This window comes from Diabrotica virgifera, chromosome 3, assembly GCF_917563875.1.
Source record: "Diabrotica virgifera virgifera chromosome 3, PGI_DIABVI_V3a".
Taxonomy (NCBI): Eukaryota; Metazoa; Arthropoda; class Insecta; order Coleoptera; family Chrysomelidae; genus Diabrotica; species Diabrotica virgifera.
Genome location: NC_065445.1, coordinates 198,505,077 through 198,526,920, shown reverse-complemented (window position 1 = coordinate 198,526,920; position 21,844 = coordinate 198,505,077). Strand labels below are relative to the sequence as shown.

At 32.7% G+C, this 21,844-nt stretch overlaps 1 protein-coding gene across 11 annotated transcripts in view; it reads left to right on the top strand.

The window, feature by feature from the left end:
• LOC114338004 (F-actin-monooxygenase MICAL3) overlaps nucleotides 1-21,844 on the top strand; it is a 688,439-nt gene that overhangs the window by 476,391 nt on the left and 190,204 nt on the right. For all 11 annotated transcript variants that reach the window (XM_050647134.1, XM_050647137.1, XM_050647132.1 and 8 more), the window contains one exon: nucleotides 2,510-2,602. In XM_050647134.1, the coding sequence (XP_050503091.1) occupies nucleotides 2,510-2,602 (93 nt within the window). The remainder of the gene's footprint in view (nucleotides 1-2,509; nucleotides 2,603-21,844) is intronic.

Below are 21,844 nucleotides of genomic sequence, written 5' to 3'. Positions count from 1 at the left end.
TTGACCTGGAAAAGGCGTTTGACAGAATCCGAAGAAAGGACGTATGGAAGACACTAAAAGAAAGGGGAGTCGACAGACACATAATAGAAGTAATAAAGGATATGTACAAAAATAATACAAATACAATAAGAACCAATAACGAGGAATCCAGAGAATTTACTACAAGTCAAGGCGTCAAACAGGGATGCGTGCTGAGTCCACTGCTATTCTCAGTGGTACTGGATGAAGCGATAAAGAAAGCCAAGAGAAGAATGAGAAAACTAACATTAGGATACTGGCAAATGAAACGGACTCAACTATCGGAGCTACTATTCGCAGACTACATGGTATTGATAGCAGAAAACAGAGAAGACCTACAGAACAATCTTGAAATCCTAGAAGAAGAACTATCAAACATAAATATGAAAATTAATACAGAGAAAACAAAAACAATGATAATTTCAAATACGAAGAAGACACACGCAATAGAATTAGACGGGAAACAACTAGAGCAAGTGGAATATTTTAAATACCTAGGAGTAATAATCGAAGCAAATGGTAAACAAGACATGGAAATAAACGAGAGAATGGGACGAACAGGAAGCTTATTTAACGCTATGAAAACAACATTTTTGGGGAAGAAAGATACCGGAGAAAGTAAAAACGGCAGTCGTTAAATCAGTAGTTAGACCAAAAATCATGTATAGCAGCGAGACATGGACATTGACGGGGAGACAAAAATCCAGAGTCAATGCTATGGAAATGAGGTTCCTGATGAAAATAGCAAACAGAAAGAGGACAGACAAAATACGAAACGAAGCAATTAGACAAAACCTAAAACTGGAACCAATCAATGAAAAAATAGTGGAGGGACAACTTAGATGGTTCGGGCACGTGTGTAGAATGTCGAACGAGAGGCTTACAAAACGAGTGTTCGAAACGAGAGTGCAGGGGAAAATCAAAAGAGGAAGACCAAGAGTTATGTGGGTAGATGAAATCAGGAAAGAAGTCGAGAAGAAGGGATTGACATTGGAAAGCGCAAGAAACCTAACGCAAGATCGGAAAGCATGGAGACTACAATACCAAACTCCACCAGCCTTACACCTAAAGGTAGAAAGGCTTAGGACTAAGTAAGTACTTAGTTATAGGGAACCCTTATAAAAGTATAGCTTATTTTTTATAGACAATTGAAAAATGTTATCAAATATAGAGTGTTTGGTAAGAAAAATATAACTTTTTTATACCTATAATACATACTTATAGGATTATATATTATATAATCCTATAAAATTAAATATCTACCAATTGGATTGGAGAGAAATTTTTCTTGGACCTTAATAATACACGATTACTCTTATATAAACAGATATTTACTATAACGAACATTTTTATAGGGTGGTCAAAATAGTCCTGTCGCCAGTGGAGAGTACAACGGCCTCCTTAATTCAGATGGACTTAACCAAGTTTTTTTTATGTATTTTGACCCGCAGAACACGAATTTTTTGGGTAACAGTAGATCCAGATGTCGATAAGATTGTTATAAACAAAGAACTTGAGGAATCACATAACAGCGATTTTTCGCAAAACAAAACATTTTTTTGTATTTTTTTGGGTCATTCTAAGCAAGTTTTTTCGTAGGATGCATAGTTTTCGACATAAACGCGGTTACTTTCAAAAAACTTTCAAAAAATCGAAAAATTCCAATTTTTGAACCCGAATAACTTTTGATTGAAAAATAAAATAGCAATTCTGCTTACCGCATTTGACAGTTCAAGTCAAATTCACGGGAAACACTATGTGTTTATGGCTTTGTTTAACAAATAAAAACTTAATTTTTAGCAATGCCAATAATCAAAACCGATAGAATTTGACTTGAACTTTCAAATGCAGTAAGCAGTATTGTTATTTTATTTTTTAATCAAAAGTTATTCGGGTTCAAAAGTTGCACTTTTTCGATTTTTTGAAAGTTCAACCGCGTTTATCTCGAATATTATGCATCCTACGAAAATACTTGTAAGACCATTTTTGCTGAGAATCACCCAAAAAATACAAAAAAATGTTTTGTTTTGCGAAAAATCGCTGTTATGTAATTCTTCAAGTTCTTTGTTTATAACAATCTTATAAAAATTCGTGTTCTACGGGTCAAAATCCATAAAAAAACTTGGGTAAGTCCATCTGAATTAAGGAGGTCGTTGTACACCCCCCCCCCCCCCCCGGCGACAGGACTAAAATATTAAATTGTTCTATTAGCCATTTTAATCTGTAATAAAATTTACATACAATATTTTAAATGATACACCCTGTATTTTATTTGTCTGTGGTGTGGAAAATTGACTTAACTTTCAATCTATATTGAGTTTGTATATGCCAATGTCTAATTGTTATTTTACGCTTCGATAGCTTTTGCTCTTTTTTTTTGACAATAACAAAGAGCTAAAATAATCAAAAGAAAAATTATAGATACTTTCTAAACTTGCTACAGCTTTGATGACCTTAACGCATGTGTTTTGATGATATATTTTTATTTTAGAAATCCAGCTTTAGTAAATTCGATGCCCTCCAAAAGAAGAATGTTCTTCACATCAGATCATCTGATTCCGCCAAGGCTCAAGAGAAATTTAACGTGAGTAATTTCTTTATGGGCGCAATGTTTTATTTTTAACACACTTTAAAATATTTTTAAATATTTTTCTGCAAGGTGCGTTAACATTTTTATCATTAAAACAAAATATTCCTGCAAAATAAGAAAAACTGTACAAAATATGGTACACCAGCCATATACAGTGAGGACGTTTGAGTTGGAATAAATTCATTATCTCGAGAAGGGGTAAATTTGTAGAGAAATCCTGAGACAGGTCGATTTTTATTTTTAAATTATGACTTCTTGGCATATATATCATACTAGTGACGTCATCCATCTGGGCGTAATGACGTAATCGATGATTTTTTAAATGAGAGAAGGAGTCGCGTGATAGCTCATTTGAAAGGTTTTTTAATTATCTATTCAGTAACATAAACGTTAACACAATTATTTATACGGGTGTCTAAAGAAATTTTTTTGAATTAAAATAATTGAGATAAAAAGAATAATGTATGTAATTCATTTTATTTCAAAATACATTTGAGTACTGTCAGAAAACAGAAAGAAATGTTTATTTGACAAATAAACATTGTTTGTCGCTTAAATTCAATGTTAAAACTGCCACCCACCTGTCTCTTAGCAGTTTGAACATTGAATTTAAGCGTAAAGCAATGTTCATTTGTGAAATAAACATTATTATCTGTTTTTCTGACAGCAATAAAATATATATTTGAAATTAAATAAATTGCTTACATTCTTTTTTTTCTGTAAATTAATTTAATACAATTTTTTTTATACACCCTGTATAAATAATTATGTTAATGTTTACATTACTAAATAGAGAATTAAATAACCTTTCAAATGAGCTAACACACAACCCCTACTATCATTAAAAAATCATCGATTATGCCATCACGCCGAGATGGATGACGTCACTAGTATGATATATATATATATATATATATATATATATATATATATATATATATATATATATATATATATATATAAAGAAGTTTGGTATTATTGACTGATAATATGTAGACTTTAGTTTTTTATTGAGGTTGCAGTCATTTATTTCTAAGGGGTAGGGTAAGAGAAACTCTGTGTTATAATCAAGCTTTCGCAAAATTTATTTGCTTCGTCAGGATTAGCTAAAATTATTATATAGTTATAAATAAATACAACGAAATGAAAGAACATTGCATAAAAATTAGTACAAAAACTTACAACGTGAGGCTTGTTCCTTAATTTGACATTTCTACAAAACATAAAATATCTAAAAAAATCTTTATCCTAATGGTTTTCAAGTTCCAATGTTTTAATTTTTACAATTCATGATAAAAAATATGATTTATTAATTTAGTTCTAAATTTGACTAATGCCAGAAAGACACTTAAATAATGTCAAAAAGACACTCGTAGGTATTTGTTTATTTGATTTTAAGTTGTTAGAACTAGATTTTTGATTATTACTTGCTTGTGCATTTTAAAATTTTAGAAGTTATAGATGTATACACATATATATATCGAATACCAAATACCCAATAACTAAAAATATATTAAATACCAAATGAATATGTAAATGAATGAATGAATACCAAATACCCATATATATGGCATTTATAGATTTTGAAAAGGCATTCGACTCTACAGAACACTGGGCAGTGAAACAATCACTACACAATAGCAGAGTAGATTACAGGTATACAGAACTAATCTCTAATATATATAGTAAGGCCACAACTACGATCCAACTTGAAACAGAATACACATCTCATATCTATCAAAAGGGGCGTTAGATAGGGAGATACGATTTCGCCGAAACTCTTTAACCAAGCACTAGAAGACATTTTTAAGAGATTACAATGGGAAGAATATGGAATCATTATTAACGGCCATATATATATATGCCAAAAGTCATTATTTAAAAATAATTCGCCCATTCTTGAGATAAGGAATTTATTCCAACTCAAACGTCCTCACTGTATGTAATCTACTATTAAGTTTGGGTATAACATGAAACAAAACATTTGATAATGTAAGCTTACGTTGTATTTTGAACACCTCATTTGTGTGTACAATAATTTGCGTAGGCCTATACGTGAGGAATGTTGGCGATAGTCATGGCAATCTTTTATCTTGTTTGTAGCAGCGCGGAAAAGCTGATTGCATGTTTTGTTTAAATAGGCTCTGAGATTCTTTAACCGGGATTTTCTTCCCCATGGACTTCCCTTTCCAAATATATTTTTGTAGCAGGATGGCTTGTAGCAGGCATATCTGGATTCATTTCGCATAATATCTTCGAAGTATTGTCCTTTCGAGTCAGTACCTCTCGGTTCTTCTTTATTCTTCTGGGAACCTGCTCATTTGTGACTTGGTCAGACCATGAGATATCAAGTATTCTCCGATAGAGCCATATCTCAAATGATTTCAATCTTCTGCCCATATATTCGTTTAAAGACAATGATTCAGTACCATAAAAAAGGACAGAGAAGGTGTAGCATCGCATCATTCTTACTTTTAAACCAAGAGTGAGGCTGTAACTCCTGAAGAAGACCCCCATCCGGTTGAAGGTACTAGCTGTTCCGATGCGCGCTCTTATCTTCTGGTTGTTGTATTACACCCTTCATTTATTGTGGTGCTGAGGTAGTTGTTGTGCGTCACTCTTTCTATTGGGGTTTGGTGGACCTATAGTAGACCTTCTGTTACCTTTTTCTTAGTAATTATCATGAGCTTTGTCTTCTTTGCGTGTATTACGGGTCTAGATTGTTGACTGTAATACGTGATTTTGTTCGTAAGGTTTTGTAGGTCTTCTAGGTTGTCTGCAAATTCTATGGTGAAATCTGCATAATTGATGTAGTTTAAACCGGTACACGTTTAGTAGAATGATGCCTTTTTCAATTTCTTTCAAAGCTTCGCTAAATATTCTTTCAGAGTAGACATTCAAGATTAGAGGAGGCAAAATACATCCCTGCCTCACTCCATGCATGATTTTCACGTATTCGGTGTGTTCACCTTCAATTCTGAGATTTGTGGTTGGAGTCCAGTATAGGTTTTCCATTATTCTCGGATGTTTATTGTCAATTCTTACTGCTTTTAGTATTTAGATCATCTTGGGGTACTGTACTCGATCAAACGCTTTCTCGTAATTAACCAAACATGCGTTTATGTCGCAATTTGACGTCTCTGCCATCTCCGGAATAAGACTTGAACTGAAAACAAAGCCTCTCTCCTAGCAACATCATTGATGAACCCGACCTGATTGGAAGAAATTTGACTTTTACCCAGCTTGTACGTATCTCTTATGGATTATCTTCTGGAACAGTTCTAGTAGATGACTCGAAAATTTGTTTTTTGGGAAATATAATAAACTTAGACTTCAGTTATTCTATTGGTATTTCTCCAGAATTGTATATGTGGTTGAGTATCCTTGTGACTATTTCTATTGATTCATTGTCCATTAATTTGGCTAGTTCTGCTTGTATATTATCGTGGCCTGTTGCTTTGCCATCTCCATTTCATGTAATCGAATGAACTGTCTTCCAGTAAAGTCGTCCCAGGACGCAACTCAATAATATTGGCAATATCATTTTAAAGTCATCTACTGTAAAATGTATAATATATTATGTCTGAATAATTGTCAATGTGAATGAGTCAGAGTAAATTAAATTATTAGATAGAAGACATTTTTTACCAAGCAACAAAAAATTATTTAATTTATTAATGTTTTGTATTTTGATAACGATTTCCGAAGTGGAAATCGACACGTCAAATTAACCTAATTTCACATTAAAATTGAGGCTTATTCCCAACTAAAATAGTAAACTACAAGGTATGGGTACTAAAATTAAATGTTTGTTACGTTTTGTATCGTACAATGATTAAAATTAAATCGAGACCGTAATTTGATAGCATCGGTTGACGTCGAGAATAAATCAGTATAACTTAATGCATCAACTAATCAAATTATTTACTGTAATTGTACTGTATCCTACTCCCCTTCTTGCCACGAAGTGGGTTGATATTTTGGATTAATCTACTTACTAAAAAGATAGCTGTCCGACCAAAATATACCGTCTCATACATAACCCGTCTCATGATTTTATTATCTTCTACTATATTTCTTGTTTATTGATTTTGAATTAAATTCAAAAATATTGCCAAAGGGAATAAAGGCCTGTTTAATATACAGGGTGTTTCATTATAGTCGTATTTTCTCAGGTAGAGGAGGTCCAGGTAGCTGACTACTTTTTTCGTTATTGTAGACCTCTAGCCCTATAGGAAGAAAACCTACCTGTTTCCTGCCTAGAGTTCGCGTCCGTTTTTTAATTATTAAAAATTTAGTGCAAAAAACGAGATTTTTTCGATTTTTTGCACCATGAAAAAGCTAAATAGTTGACATAAAATTACAAAATTTGATTTTTTAGAACATTAAAAAAGCTTCAAAATAACGATTTTTGAATGTTAAAAAGTTAGTTTGTTGCTTCGCACATTGCAAAATAAATGAAAACCGATTTTTGTTAATAACTTTTACTAAATTTAACCTAGAATTTTAGGGTTTCACCCAATGTTGGGTATTTTGGTAGGTACTTATCAAACCCTCAAAATTTGAGACCAATCCATTAATTAGTTTAAAAGTTATTCTATTTGTTTATCCCAGCGACCTTTATTTTGCAATAATATAAGACAGAAAATAATGAACATAGGGCAATTTTGAGTATGCCATATGAAAGTAGAAGAGTGGTAGTATCAAAATGTATTAAAAAAAGATAAAAAAATTAATTATTATAGCCAAAAATCCTAATGCCAAATTTTTAAAAATTTTTAGTGTATAAACATTTAGAATAACTTTAAAAATATTATCCGTAGAAACAATGTTTTTATATAGGTATTCGAAAAGCTAGTATTTTAACACGAATTTTCAAATAAATAAATTTTGCCTAGGTTCATTTGGGACAAAGTTAGCATGTGTTTTTTTTTAATTCACAGCTAATTTGTTTATAATAATAATTAAGGAATCTCATTAATGCCATTTTAAAGAAGCTGATTTGTAAACAAACATTGTACCTTCACAGCGCCCTCTACAATTTTTCAAAAATGTAGTTCAAACGGTTACTAGGGGGAACCTACAAATCCACCGGGTTATTGGTTAAAATACCGAAAAAGCAATTTCAAGCTAATAACTCTGCATCTCCGGATCAACTCAATGGATTTTGATCTTTATTTTTTTAATTTGTATGTAATTTCTACGTGCATTACAAATATGCAATTTGTTTATAAATTTATTAATCAATAAACAGTCTAATTTGTTTAAACAATTCTTGAAAAAAATTTTTTTTACAAAAATCTATTTTTTAATCATAAAATCATAAATCATTTTTAATCAGAAAAAGTTAAAGTACTCTGTAATAAATAAATTATTTTTATTAGATAATTATTTATTGAAGATAATTTATTTATAAAAGTATACCTAAACTTTTTCTATGATTAATAATGAAAGTATGATTAAAAACATGGATTTTTGGAAAAAAATGATGTTTAAACAAATTAGCCATTAGACTGTTTATGAATTAATAAATCTCTAGACAAATTGCATATTTGTAACGTACAGAAAAATTACATACAAATTAAAAATAGAAAGATCCAAATATATTCAGTAGATTTCGAGATATAGAAAATGATAGTAGTTTTAAGTTGCCTTTTTTAGTTTTTGAACTCGTGCATTTGTCGGCTCCCAGCTCCACCTTCACTTACCACTAGTCACCAATAGGGCTTTTCATTCACAGTCATTTGTTTCGAGCTTCTGTCATGTGTCACATAATATTAATATATCTACGTCGTACGTTATTGCATATACCAATGGTACAAACCACAGACGTATGACGTAGATATATTAATATTATGTGACACATGACAGAAGCAATGACAATCGATGAAAAGCCCTATTGAACTACATTTTTAAAAATTCGTGTAAAATACCAGCTCTTCTAATATGTAACAGGATTTTTTTACGGACAATATTTTTAAAGTTATTCTAAATGTTTATAAACTACAAAATTTCAAAAATTTAGCATTAGGATGTTTGACTATATTATATTAGATAATTTTTTATCTTCTTTTAGTACATTTTGATAGTATCACTTTTCTACTTTCATTTGACATACGCAGAATTGCCCTATCCTTATTATTTTCTGTCCTATGTTATTGAAAAATAAAAGTCTCTGGGATAAACAAATAGAATAACTTTTAAACTAATTAATGGATCGGTCTCAAATTTTGAGAGTTTGTGAAGTACCCCAATACCCAACTTTTGGTGAAACACTAAAGTTTTAAGGTAGTTTTAGTACAAGTTATTAACAAATAACGATTTTCACTTATTTTGCAGTTTGCGTAGCAACTAATTAACTTATTAACTTTCAAAAATCGGCAGTTTGAAGGTTTTTCAATGTTTTAAAAAATTAAATTTTGTAATTGGCGTCAACTATTTAGCTTTTGAATGGGGTGTAGGAAATCGAAAAAATCGCGATTTTTGCACTATATTGTTATTAATTAAAAACGGACGCGAACTCTAGGCAGGAAACAGGTAGGTTTTCTTCCTATAAGTCTACAATAACTAAAAAAGTAGTCAGCTACCTGGATATTTGAGTGTCCCGAACATGGTCTATTTCTAGCTTATTTCCCTGGAGTACATTTTAAGAATGTCCAATCTCTGAGTTGTAGATTGTAGAACTCAAAATATTAAGATTTAATCCAAATCACGTAAATAAAATGTGGCGCCTTACTGAGTTAAAGGGTGTTTTATTTAAAAATTTAAAAACAATTTTGCTGAGTATTTTTAAACTATTCTAAGAATTCTTTTCATACTTGGCAGAAACTGTAGGTACTATATATCCTATGAAATTATGTTAAATAAACGTTTCTAGCTATTACCAGAGACGTATGACAAGGGACAGTGAATTGTTGACCCTTCCCAAATTTTTCGATTCCCAAATACTCTCTATGTAAATAACATACCCTTCACTCGTAACGATAAAGTCATTATATATATTATATTATTCAGTATATTCAGTATATTATTCATTGTCCCTTGTTGTACGCCTCTGGTAATAGCCAGAAACGTTTCATCATCTTAGAAGAAGAGAACAATAGGATGGTAAGCAGAATGTTGCTCTAAAAGAGTCAATCGTAGTACCTAAATAAAAACTTCTGCATCAAGAAAATAGTCAGCGAGGCAATGTCAAAGAAAACAAACACTGATTCAATCAATCTTCTTCTTCATCTTCTTCCCCTTTAAGGACATTGGCGACAGTGGCGGTTTCTCCATAAGTGCACATGTGCACGTGAACCCTCTAAATTATTTTCAAACAAACATTCATATTATGTAAAATTTATCCAAGGAGTTTATAACTAATAGGTAATATTTAATTATTTTTATTCTATTTCGACGAGGAAACTTCACGGATGCGAGGTCTTAGGTAGAACCTCTCGTTCACCGCTCTCACGGTGGCTCCTATCCCAATGACTTATCATAGGGCATCATACAATTCACCACACACCCCGCTTCCAGCTATAGCCCTCAAGTTTAGATGTCCACAAGAGCACACATTGACTGTGATCTTTATGGTATTTTTAACGTGCACGGCGGATATGTACCGGGTGTCCCAATAAGAATGGCTCTCGGCCATATCTCAGGATCCGTTTATAGTAGAGCTTTGAAATAAAAAATTTTATAACAAAAGTTGCCTCAGGAAAAGCCTGGAAATTATTTTCATAATTGTGGGACCACCGCTAGAGGGCGTAATTGAATATCAAAAATTAAAAATCTAAATTTTACAAAATTTTCCTAATGAAGGGGCACTGGAAATCCGATCGTCGTATTCTTCATAAAATTCTACGCATATTTGATTTGACAAGTTTAGGTCTACCTTTGGAAATAAGAGGTGGGGGTGAGTGGGAACCTTGTTATGAAAAACTGGCTGTGAGTCCGGTTCTGCTTAATCAAATTTTGCAAACTTGGTCTTGTTGAAGACAGATCTTTTTCGTCAATGTAAAAGTTATGATTTCGAACCAACTTACTGAGTAATATGCCAGCTAGAAGGCGTTATTTAATTTTTTTCAGAAATCTAGTGTTCCTTGGAAAATATTAAATACAAACATGCATTTTTAATACCATATTACAAAATTAGACAAAATTAGCAACAGAATAGCGAAAACCGCATGTTAATACTTTTTTCTATCTCGAGATATCTTACAAAACGTGTAAATTTAAAAACATAACTGTTACTGTCACCGGTAAACGAAATTCATTAAAAGTAGTGTGCTATGGAAACAACAAAGAAACATTTTTCAGCTGTCAACGTATATTAGGTCTTTTCAACGCTTCTCATTTGTTTCGAGCCTCGTTCATATCTCGTATATTAATATTATACACAGATTATACGGCATATGACCGAGGCTCGAAACAAATGAGAAGCGTTGAAAAGCCCTATTACAAAGAAATAAAAACAACTATTTAGTGATGACATAAACGTTCAAATTTTTGCCCATCATTTTCGTTGCACAATTTACTCTTTCAAGAGTAGATTGAACAGCAGTCTCAATTTCTGCTCTCGATATGCTTTGAATGGCGTTTAGTATTCTCTGGATAATGTATTCTAGAGTAGTGTATGATGGGCAACAATTTGAATATTTAGGTCGTCACTAAGTAGTTCTTTTTGTTCTGTGGTATATTTAATTTTAATAGTATTGTTTCTCTTTATATTGTTGTTTTAATTAATTATATTTTTACACGTTGACATCTGGAAAATGTTATTTTGTTTTTTTCCACAGCACACTACTTTTCATTAACTTAGTTTACCGGTGATAGTAACAGTTATGTATAAAATTTACACGTTTCTCGAGATATCTTGAGATAGAAAAAAGGTATCGACATGCGGTTTTCGCTATTCTATTGCTAATTTAATCTAATTTTATAAAGTATGATTAAAAATGCATACTTGTATTTAGTATTTTCCAAAGAAAACTAGATTTCTGAAAAAAATTAAATAACGCCTCCCAGCTGGCTTATTACTTATTAGGATGGTTCAAAATTATCACGCTTACATTGAAGAAAAAGATCTGTCTTCAACAAGACCCAGTTTTCAAAATGTGATTTAGCAGAACCGGACTTACAGCCATTTTTTCATAACAAGGTTCCCACTCACCCCCACCTCTTATTTGAAAAGGTAGAGTTAAACTTGTTAAATCAAATATGCGCAGAATTTGATGAAGAATACAATAATCGGATTTCCAGTGCCCCTTCATTAGAAAAATTTTGTAAAATTTAGATTTTTTTATTTTTGATATTCAATTACGCCCTCTAGCGGTGGACCCACAATTATGAAAATAATTTCCAGGCTTTTCCTGAGGCAACTTTTGTTATAAAATTTTTTATTTCAAAGCTCTACTATAAACGGTTCCTGAGATATGGCCGAGAGTCATTCTTATTGGGACACCCGGTACATTTAAATTTTGCTTTTTTGAAGTTCGAATTTCGGAACAATATTAAGAATGGAGGGATTTGCGGATGTGAATGTTAACGTGGAATATTTAACATCATATAAATTTTTGTTCTTTATATTTAGAAGAAAAATTGAACATATCTAAACCAAATTTCTTAAGTACGGATGTACCAAAGTGCAAAGGTGGGGATTATAAATGATCATTTAACATGGAGATTTGTGAAAAACCTTACTGATTGTGTAGGTGCTACTATCAATACTTTTTACCGCTTTCCGTATTTCCTACATATTTGGAGAAGAAGAATCATAAAGAACAAAATAGAAGATCCGATTTTAACTATCCGGGGCAGTCCACTTAAGTAAATTTTTGATTGAAAATAATTTAAAAGATGATTTTTCTAAAATAATTTGAATTCTTCAATTACTTGTTGCGAGACCAGTGACAACTGCAGAAATAGACTGTTTCTCTGCATTGAAACGTATCAAAACCAAAACTTGCCTTAAAATGGCTATGGACTAGGATTCAAAGAAAATGATTCAAGAAATTTTAAATTTTACTGAATTGGTTATTGAAGAATTTATCTAAAAAAATAACAGGCGACTTGACTTTCGTTACAAAACTTGCTTGTAACATTTAAACATTAAATTATAATTTTAAGTCAATCCAATACTTTATTTATCATAATTTTTTAAAAAGGTCATTTGATTTTTACCATTTAGCGACACTCAAAAAATTTTATCTAGGGAAATAGGGCCTCAAGGGTTTTTTATATCTTAATATTAAGTGTGCACCCCCAATACTTTACACCAGGCGCCGCCAGTGATTGGCGATTATCACTGCCCATTTTACTATGCGGCGGTTCTGAAGAGTTCTATTATTGTTTTTCCACTCCACTGCTTTAAATTTTTCAACCAGAATATGCGTGGTCTCCCTAGTCCTCATTTTTCCTTTCACTTTCCCTTGTATAACCAATCACATCAACTCATATTTTTCATTTCTTAGTATGTGACCAAAGTAGCTCATTTGTTTTTCCTTCATAGGAATGATTCACCACCAATGCTGATGATTTAACGCTACTGGTTGAACGACAAAATATAATTAATGAGTATTTAAAATATTAGAAAGAATAGCAAGAATGTATGAGCTGACAATTTAAAAAAAAAAACAAAATACATCATTGGACGATGCCAAGATAAAGAAGAAGAATTTGACTATAAATATATATATTTTGTCATATAATTTTCTTAGCGTCCTTTCTTCATTTTTCATAACTTTCTCTGTCTTCTTCTTTATCCGTTCTCAGCCATTTAATTCTTGCTTGCACCTTTTTTGCTGTTAGTTCTTTACATTCGTTGTTATACCATTCGTTTTTTGTTTTCTTCTGGTGTTTGCCTACCTGCTTTTTTGCAGCTTCTTCTATTGACTTTTTGATCGTGTCCCATTCTGATTTGATGTTCTCTGCTTTATATTTCTCTCTTATTTGCCCTGTTACTTCTTCTTCATATTTTTTTCTTATATCTGCATTCTGCAATTTATTGACATTCCATTTTTTCTGTTGATTTTTCTGTTTAGTTTGGATTTTAACTTTTTGTCTTATGGTGGCTGTGACCATTAGTGGTCTGAATCCGCACACGCACCTCTGCTAGTTCTCACGTCCTTCATTGATGACTGTTTTCTTTTGTTAATTAGTATGTGATCAATTTGGCTATACGTTTTCTGATCAGGTGACCTCCATGTTACTTTATGCATTTTAGGCTGTTCAAATTTTGTTGAGCTTAGTATCATGTTTGTTCTTGTTGCCAGGTTACATAGCCTTAGACCATTATCATTCGTGTTTTTGTGTACGGTGTGCTTTCCTGCAATTTTATGTAAAAAATCCTCTTTTCCTATCTGGCCATTGAGGTCTCCTAGTATAATTATAACATCTTCTTTGGGTATTTTTTCAATCTCTTTTTCTATCTTATCGTAAAAATTGTCTTTATCGTCTGTATTGCTTGTTTCTGTAGGTGCGTATAGGTTTAATAGTGATATATTGAATGGTTTATTATTTATTCTTACATACGCAATTCTTTCACATATCGGTTTAAAGTTTATGACTTTTTCTCTTAGCTGTCCTAGAATCATGAATCCCACTCCTTTTTGTCCTTGCTTCTTTCCTCCTGAGTATAATATTGTAAAGTCTTGTTTATCAATCTGTCCTTGTCCCTCCCACCGTATCTCTTGCAGTGCTGCAATATCTATTTTATACTTTGCTAGTTCTTTGCTTATTTCTAGCATTTTTCCTGGTGCCAACATCGTTCTTATATTCCATGTGCTTATTTTCAGTTCTTTATGTTTTTTATTTTTTAATTTTTTTATTTTCGTCTTGTATTTTTATTTCCTTGTCTGCTCTTATTTATTTCTTTTTTGTGATACATCAATTTATCTGCACTCCTTTCCTTTTTATTTGCCTCGTCCGGCGCCAAATAAGTATTGTCTTGTATTCTCTCATCAGTTGCTAGTTTTTTGAAACGTTTTGAAAAACCTCATCCAACTGATTCTTGTTCTTATTCCATTTCCTCTCCCGTCCATCTATTATCAATTTGTTGTGCTTAATTTGGACACGTTTTCCTTTCCTTGTTTTATCATTTGTTATTTTGACTATTTCTTTTTGTATTTGTAATTCCTCTTTCGTTAAATCATTGTTTATATAATATTCTTTCTTCTTTTACTTCTTTAAGTTTTCTTTTATTTTCCATTACTATTATTTTTTTTCTCTTTGTTTGGCAATCTGACTTAACATGTTTTGTTTCCTAATTTCACAGCTTCTTCTATCTTTATATTAATATCTAGTTCTTTTTTCATAAAGTTCTCCATTGTTTCTTTTAGTAATCTTCTATCTCCCGTATCTATTGTCATTCCTTGTACTATAACATTATTTTCTTTTATTGCTCTATCGAGTCTTTCAAGGCGCACTTTTACATCTTCCAGTTCCTTTTTCATATGTTCATTTTCTCTTCGCACTTCACTATTCTCTTGTCTTAATTCTTCCAATTCAATTCTGAGTTCCCTTATTTCTTCTCTGTATTGCCTTTGCTCCTCTTTAATTTCTTTTACGTGAAATTTCAGATCTTGTGTCTCTTTCGTTAAGTTTGTCATCATATTTAATATTTTGTCTATTTTGTCTTCTTCGTTGCTCTTTTTATCTGGGCTTCTTGATATTTTTTTACTTTTCGAAAAAGGCTGCTCCTCATTTTCTCTGTATCGTTTCCGACCATCGTCGGATGTGTTTTCGTCGGGGTGCATTTTCTTACCGAAATTGCTCGCGATAAAATCACCCTCCCCACCTATCGCTTCGGAGGAAGATGATTTTCTCAAGCAATATTTTTCTCTTCCGAAGGTGTTATCTCTAAATTGAATTAAACTAAATTAAATTACTTTACCGTTATTTTGGAGCAGTTTGATTCAGCAGTTCCCACCTTGAACTTCCCAAATTCCAGTTTCTTGAGCTAGTAATCAACGTTTTAATGACTAACTTTTTTAGACGTGCTCTTGAATAAAATTTTATTTGTTGTTCCAAGTTTATATATTATATTTAATATTATTGTACTTACAGCCTGTTCAATAGTTTTTCTCTGCCACTTCACTTAACACTACTCTTCTTTTACACACTGTGAATAAAGTCACCTTAGACACTAGGTATCTATTTTAGCCATAAAATTGAATTTTTAGAGAGTCGAAGTTTTCACGTGTTGCTTTGCTCACACTAGAGATCTGACTATAAATAGGTGTTAAAATTTATTAATTTGAGAAGTTCAATAAGTTCACTTATTTGAGAGTTATTTTAGAGGAGAACGGCCATGAGAAGAACGACATAAGCGCAAGAATAGCAAAAGGTAACAGGAAATATGGGACCATGAGATACCATGGGCTATAGGACCATGGTTTCTGGATAGAAACTATGTTTCTATCCAGAAAAAGCTGAGAATATCAATATATCCAACAGGATTCAGGCCAAAACATATTTATGCGAGACGTGGTTGCTTCATAAAGATGAGCGACTAGAATGATGGGAACTTAAAATGCTGAAAATCATTTTGGGAAGGATAAAGAGTGGGAAAGGCCGGAAAAGAAAAACCCACTACGAAGTATAGTGTAGGAAACAGAAGCTGAACCTTGCAAAATGGACACAAGTCCGGTTGTATTTTTTTCTGTTATATCAAGGGGTGCTTATTATAGGACTACCTTTTTCTGAAAAAACTTCGTCCCGGAACACCCCTTTTCACCCCTTTAAAGGGGATAACTTGTGGTTTTTGCGGAACGTAGCCCTTCCTGTAACTTTTATAAAAAAATTTTTTTATAGAAATATGAAGAGGACTATATTTTCTACGATTTATTTCCCGACAGCATATGTCTATCATCCACCGTTTAGCGGGGATGGCGCCCCAAAGTCGAAAAGCTTTTAAAAAAGATGTTTTAAAAAAAAATATATTTTTCCCTAACCGTGATGGAAATTAAAAAGAAATTCTGCGACAGTTATTCACAAATAAGTGACTGATTTTTTGGTATAGGTTTCACTTAAGGGTAATTGCCATATTTTTAATTACAGGGTGTTACATTTTAAAAAAACCCCTTTTTATACCATCTGAACCGTTTATGCTAGAGTAAAAAGACTTTCAGCGATTACCCATGTACTGGTGATATTTACAAATTTGTATAATGCACCCCCACTTTTTCCCCGGAACCACCCCAAAAAAAAGAAGAATTAATAAATAAAGTGATTTTCTTGGAATCCTTCACACACAATGCCCTTTATTAATATGCTTCATATATCATTTTGTGCACGTTATTATTACCCATGCATGGACACTAAAAGCGATTTCCTAGTGCAACCCCTGTAGCCAAAAAAAAAAAATAAATAAAATGGGGGGTTGAAATTTTTTTTTGTTTTCCGGTTTTTGGATCCATATGGGCGTATGCTTCATCAGTAGTGCTTTGTAAAAATATATATGGTTATTGCAACATCACTGCGAAAACCACCCCTATCCTTGAAAATATACTGCAGAAACTACCCCTATCCCTTGGCGAGGATGTTTTACGATTTTCTCATTACCTATGCATTCTTTTTAAACAAAACTTACACAAGGTTAAAGACCACTATTTACTCTAAAAATTAGGTCCTATTCATTTTTTTCGTATAAGCAACCGTTACGGCACAGTGGCGCCGTAAACCTCATATATGCTTTGGCGGGCTCCAGTTTTTGTTTTTTTTTTTCGTCATCTATTCGTTTTATTGATAAAGTACTTATGTAAAATAAAACAACACAGTGTAACCTACAAATTATGACCTATGCACATTTTACATTCTTTGCTCCCCAAAGCCACAGTGGTGGCCCAAAATCAATTTTTGCATATTTTTGCCACCTACACGCATTTTATTGCATTAATGCTAACTTAATAGCACAATATTCACCCCTAAGTGGTCGCTAAGCAGTGGCGGATCCAGGGAGGGGTGATGGGGGCGATCACCCCCACCCCTCTCAAACCAAGTGATATTATATTTAAAGATTATAAAAATATTCATTTATTTTTATAGAAATACTTATATTAATATTATTTTTATAAGAATGACTTTTTATGCTTTAGCGACAGTGGCGGATCCAGCATCGTTAAAAGAGGGTGCCAATTGGCTAAATTTCTATAAAAATAAATGAATATTTTTAAAATCTTTGAATATATTATCACTTGGTTTGAGAGGGGGGAGGTGATCACCCCCATCACCACTCCCTGGATCCGCCACTGCTTAGCGACCAAATAAGGGTAAATATTGTGCTATTAAAGTAGCATTAATGCAATAAAATGCGTGTAGGTGGCGAAAATATGCAAAAATTGATTTTGGTCCACCACTGTGGCTTTGGGGCGCAAAGATTGTAAAATGTGCATAAGTCATAATTTGTAGGTTACACTGTGTTGTTTTATTTTACATAAGTACTTTATCAATAAAACGAACAGACGAAAAAAAAACAAAAACTGGAATCCGCCAAAGCATATATGAGGTTTACGGCGCCACTGTGCCGTAACGGTTGCTTATACGATAAAAATGAATAGGACCTAATTTTTAGAGTAAATAGTGGTCTTTAACCTTGTATAAGTTTTGTTTAAAAAGAATGCATAGGTAATGAGAAAATCGTAAAAACATGCTCGCCAAGGGATAGGGGTAGTTTCTGTAGTATATTTTCAAGGATAGGGGTGGTTTCCGCAGGGATGTTGCAATAACCATATAATTTTTGAAAAGCACTATTGATGAAGCATATGCCCATATGGATCAAAAAGCAAAAAACAAAAAAAAATTTCAACCCCCCATTTTATTTATTTTTTTTTTGGCTACAGGGGTTCCACTAGGAAATCGCTTTTGGTGTTCATGCATGGGTAATAATAACGTGCACAAAATGATATATAAAGCATAATATTAATAAAGGGCATTGTGTGTGAAGGATTCCAAGAAAATTACTTTATTTATTAATTCTTCTTTTTTTGGGGTAGTTCCGGGGAAAAATGGGGGTGCATTATACAAATTTGTAAATAGCACCAGTATATGGGTAATCGCTGAAAGTCTTTTTACTCTAGCACTCTAGCATAAACGGTTCAGATGGTATAAAAAGGTGTTTTTTAAAATGTAACACCCTGTAATTAAAAAAAGGACAATTACCCTTAAGTGAAACCTATACCAAAAAATCGATCAATTATTTGTGAATAATTGCCTCAGAAATTCTTCTTAATTTCCGTTACAGTTAGGGAAAAATATATTTTTTTAAAAACATCTTTTTTAAAAACTTGTCAACTTTGGGGCGCCACCCCCGCTAAACGGTGGATGATAGACAGATGCTGTCGGGAAATAAATCGTGGAAAATATAGTCCTCTTCATATTTCTATAAAAGAAATTTTTTGTAAAAGGTACCTGTAAAAGGTAAAAAATACAAGGAATGCAGTTAACTAAATATAAGAGCGAAAAAACATTTTTTTTTATTTATTTGCCAATATTTTCCTTTCCTTTAGAAAAATAAATCGTCCCGCTACTGGCTCTATGTCAACGGGTATGTCAATAATCCATTATCGTTGATCCTCGTAGTGATTTATATCTACATCTTTCTATTGACTTCTGAATCGCCAATGTTCTGAATCACAAAAGCAAACAATATAGGTAAAAGTATTTTGTTATCATCAGGAAAATACCCACAAAGATAAACAGAGGATGTACCTTGGTCTCCCCGATTTAGACCAGTCTAGTGTTGGGTGTGGTCGAGTTTTGTTGGTATCAAAGAGAAAAATGGAAATGGAAGTAAGAATTCATTTTACATTTTAATATTTCATAAAAGACATGTTTTATATTTTACTTTAGTATTTATAGTGTATATTATACCTATACCTACTCCATATCGTTGGACAAAAGATCGATTCATCTTATATGTAACTTTTACATTTATAAATTTGTTTTTTTAAAAATTAAAACTGTTCTTTAACAAATAAATTGAATGAGGTGGACTAGTAGTTTTCTTGTATCTTCACAACGATTGGTGTGTTTTCGCTTAGTAGACTACACTCAATTTTTTTTCCAATAACTTGTCGTTCCACCGTTTTCGTGGTTTTCTCACGGATCGTCTTCCTATTGGGAAACCGTCCTTACTACTCTATTTGTTGTCTTTCGGCTTATGTGGCCGTTCCATTCTACTATTTTGTTTCTTACGTATATCTGTAGTTCTAGATCTGTCCCATACTGTTTACCACCGATTTTTCGAAGCGTTTTTAACTCTGCTCTTTCTAGCATTCTTTTTGAACTCTCTGTGTTTCTGCCGCGTATGCCATTATTGGTCTGATGACTGTTTTGTAAATTCTGCCTTTTATTTCTTTTGCGATATTTTTATTTCCCCATATTGTTTCGTTCAAGCAACTGACACTCTGTTTGCTCTATTCACTTGATCTTCCACTTCTGTTTCGAACTTTCCGTAGTGTGATGCCGAAGTGTGTGAGCTTCCGTACAAGTAGTGTGACGCCAAGATATACAGAGTTGGAATAAAGTATGGAACCAAGCAAATATCTTTGAAACGAAAAGAACATTTATGAAACTTTGCATGTAAGTACTGTGACGAAAAAGGCATCTGATTCCATATTTTTTGTTACTACTCCACTTCCGCTTTCACCGGAAATACCCTTAACTTATTTACTTTAAATGGGACACCCTGTATATTTTTGCAGGTTTTAAAAGAACTTGTTATTTTTAATTCATATATACATATACCAAGTTTAGAAGAAAAAACTATTAAAACAAGAAATAAATCTCTTTACAGTTAAAAAATAGGTTAGTTTATTTACGTTAGACCAATGATATTAAAAATTAAAAAAATAATTTCAAATGTTGAAAATGCTTGCAGTTTAACTCCTAATAACGTGCAAGCCTATAAATAAATTCGTGAGTCACTCTTTGCAAGATTTCTCCACGTATTAGTGCACATTCATCAATTATTCTTTGTCTCAAATCCTGCAAGCATGTTAGTCACCTAACGTTAACACGTGATTTTAGATAACCCCACAGAAAAAATCTAACGAGTTGAGGTCCGGAGAACGAGCGGGCCACTCTATGAATCCTCTACGTCCAATCAATCGCTTGGAAAATTCACCTCCAAAAAATAAAAATTCACAATAACCGATTTATTATTAATATTTCAATACGATCTTTTTCACTTAAATGAACTATTTTTTTTTATTTAGCTAATGCCTCGACAACTAATGGCCATTGGCATGGTAGGTACGGTAATTTTGAACAGTTAGGTACCTAGTGTCATATGTAGTGTGGGTGTTGAGTAAGTGTCTTGTTACTTTGCAAAGTCGACGTCATAGTCTTTGCAAAGAGACGCTAATTGTATCCGAACGTCTGCGGTCCCTCCGGTGAGTACCGATCCCACAAGGACAGAAACTATATTCATTTATTAATTTATAATAAATGAAAAATCCCTGACCCTGGTGAGATTCGAACCCACAACCTTTCGGATTTTTTCGATCCAAAGGCAGGCGCTCTTACCACTGAGCCACGGAGGGGGTGAACTATTTTTAATACAACTTATTTCTGTCAATTAGTTCAGTAACGGTTTTACCTACTATACTAAATTCAAATAAGTCATGAAGTGCATGTAAACAACAATTTTAGTCTACAGTATACATAGATAGTACTCGTTTATTTACTACTACGTTGTATTAATACAAAATATTATCTAAAGACACTTTTTAACAAATTATTTCTTCCAAATTTGGTATGTATAAATTAAAAATAACAAGTTCTTTTAAAATCTGCAAAAATATACAAGGTGTCCAATTTAAATTAAATAAGTTAAGGGTATTTCCGGTAAAACCGGAAGTGGAGTAGTAACAAAAAAAATGGCATCAGATGCCTTTTGCGTCACTGTACCTGCATGCAAAGTTTCATAAATATTGTTCTTTTCGTTTCAAAGATATTTGCTTGGTTCCATACTTTATACCAACCCAGTATATTTAAATTCCATCACCTGTTTTATTATCTGACCCTCCAGCTCTAACTTACATCCACTGGCGGATCCAGGGGGGGTGTCACGGGGTCATGACCCCCCCCCCATAATTGTAAACCCACGTATACTAGGGTTGGTAAGACTAAGTGACCTTGCCTCAGAGAAAGGTAATTAAATCACCCTCAAGACCCATGACCCCCCCCAAAAAACATTTCTGGATCCGCCACTGCTTACATCTTAGTAGATTTGCTGTTATAACCTTGCAT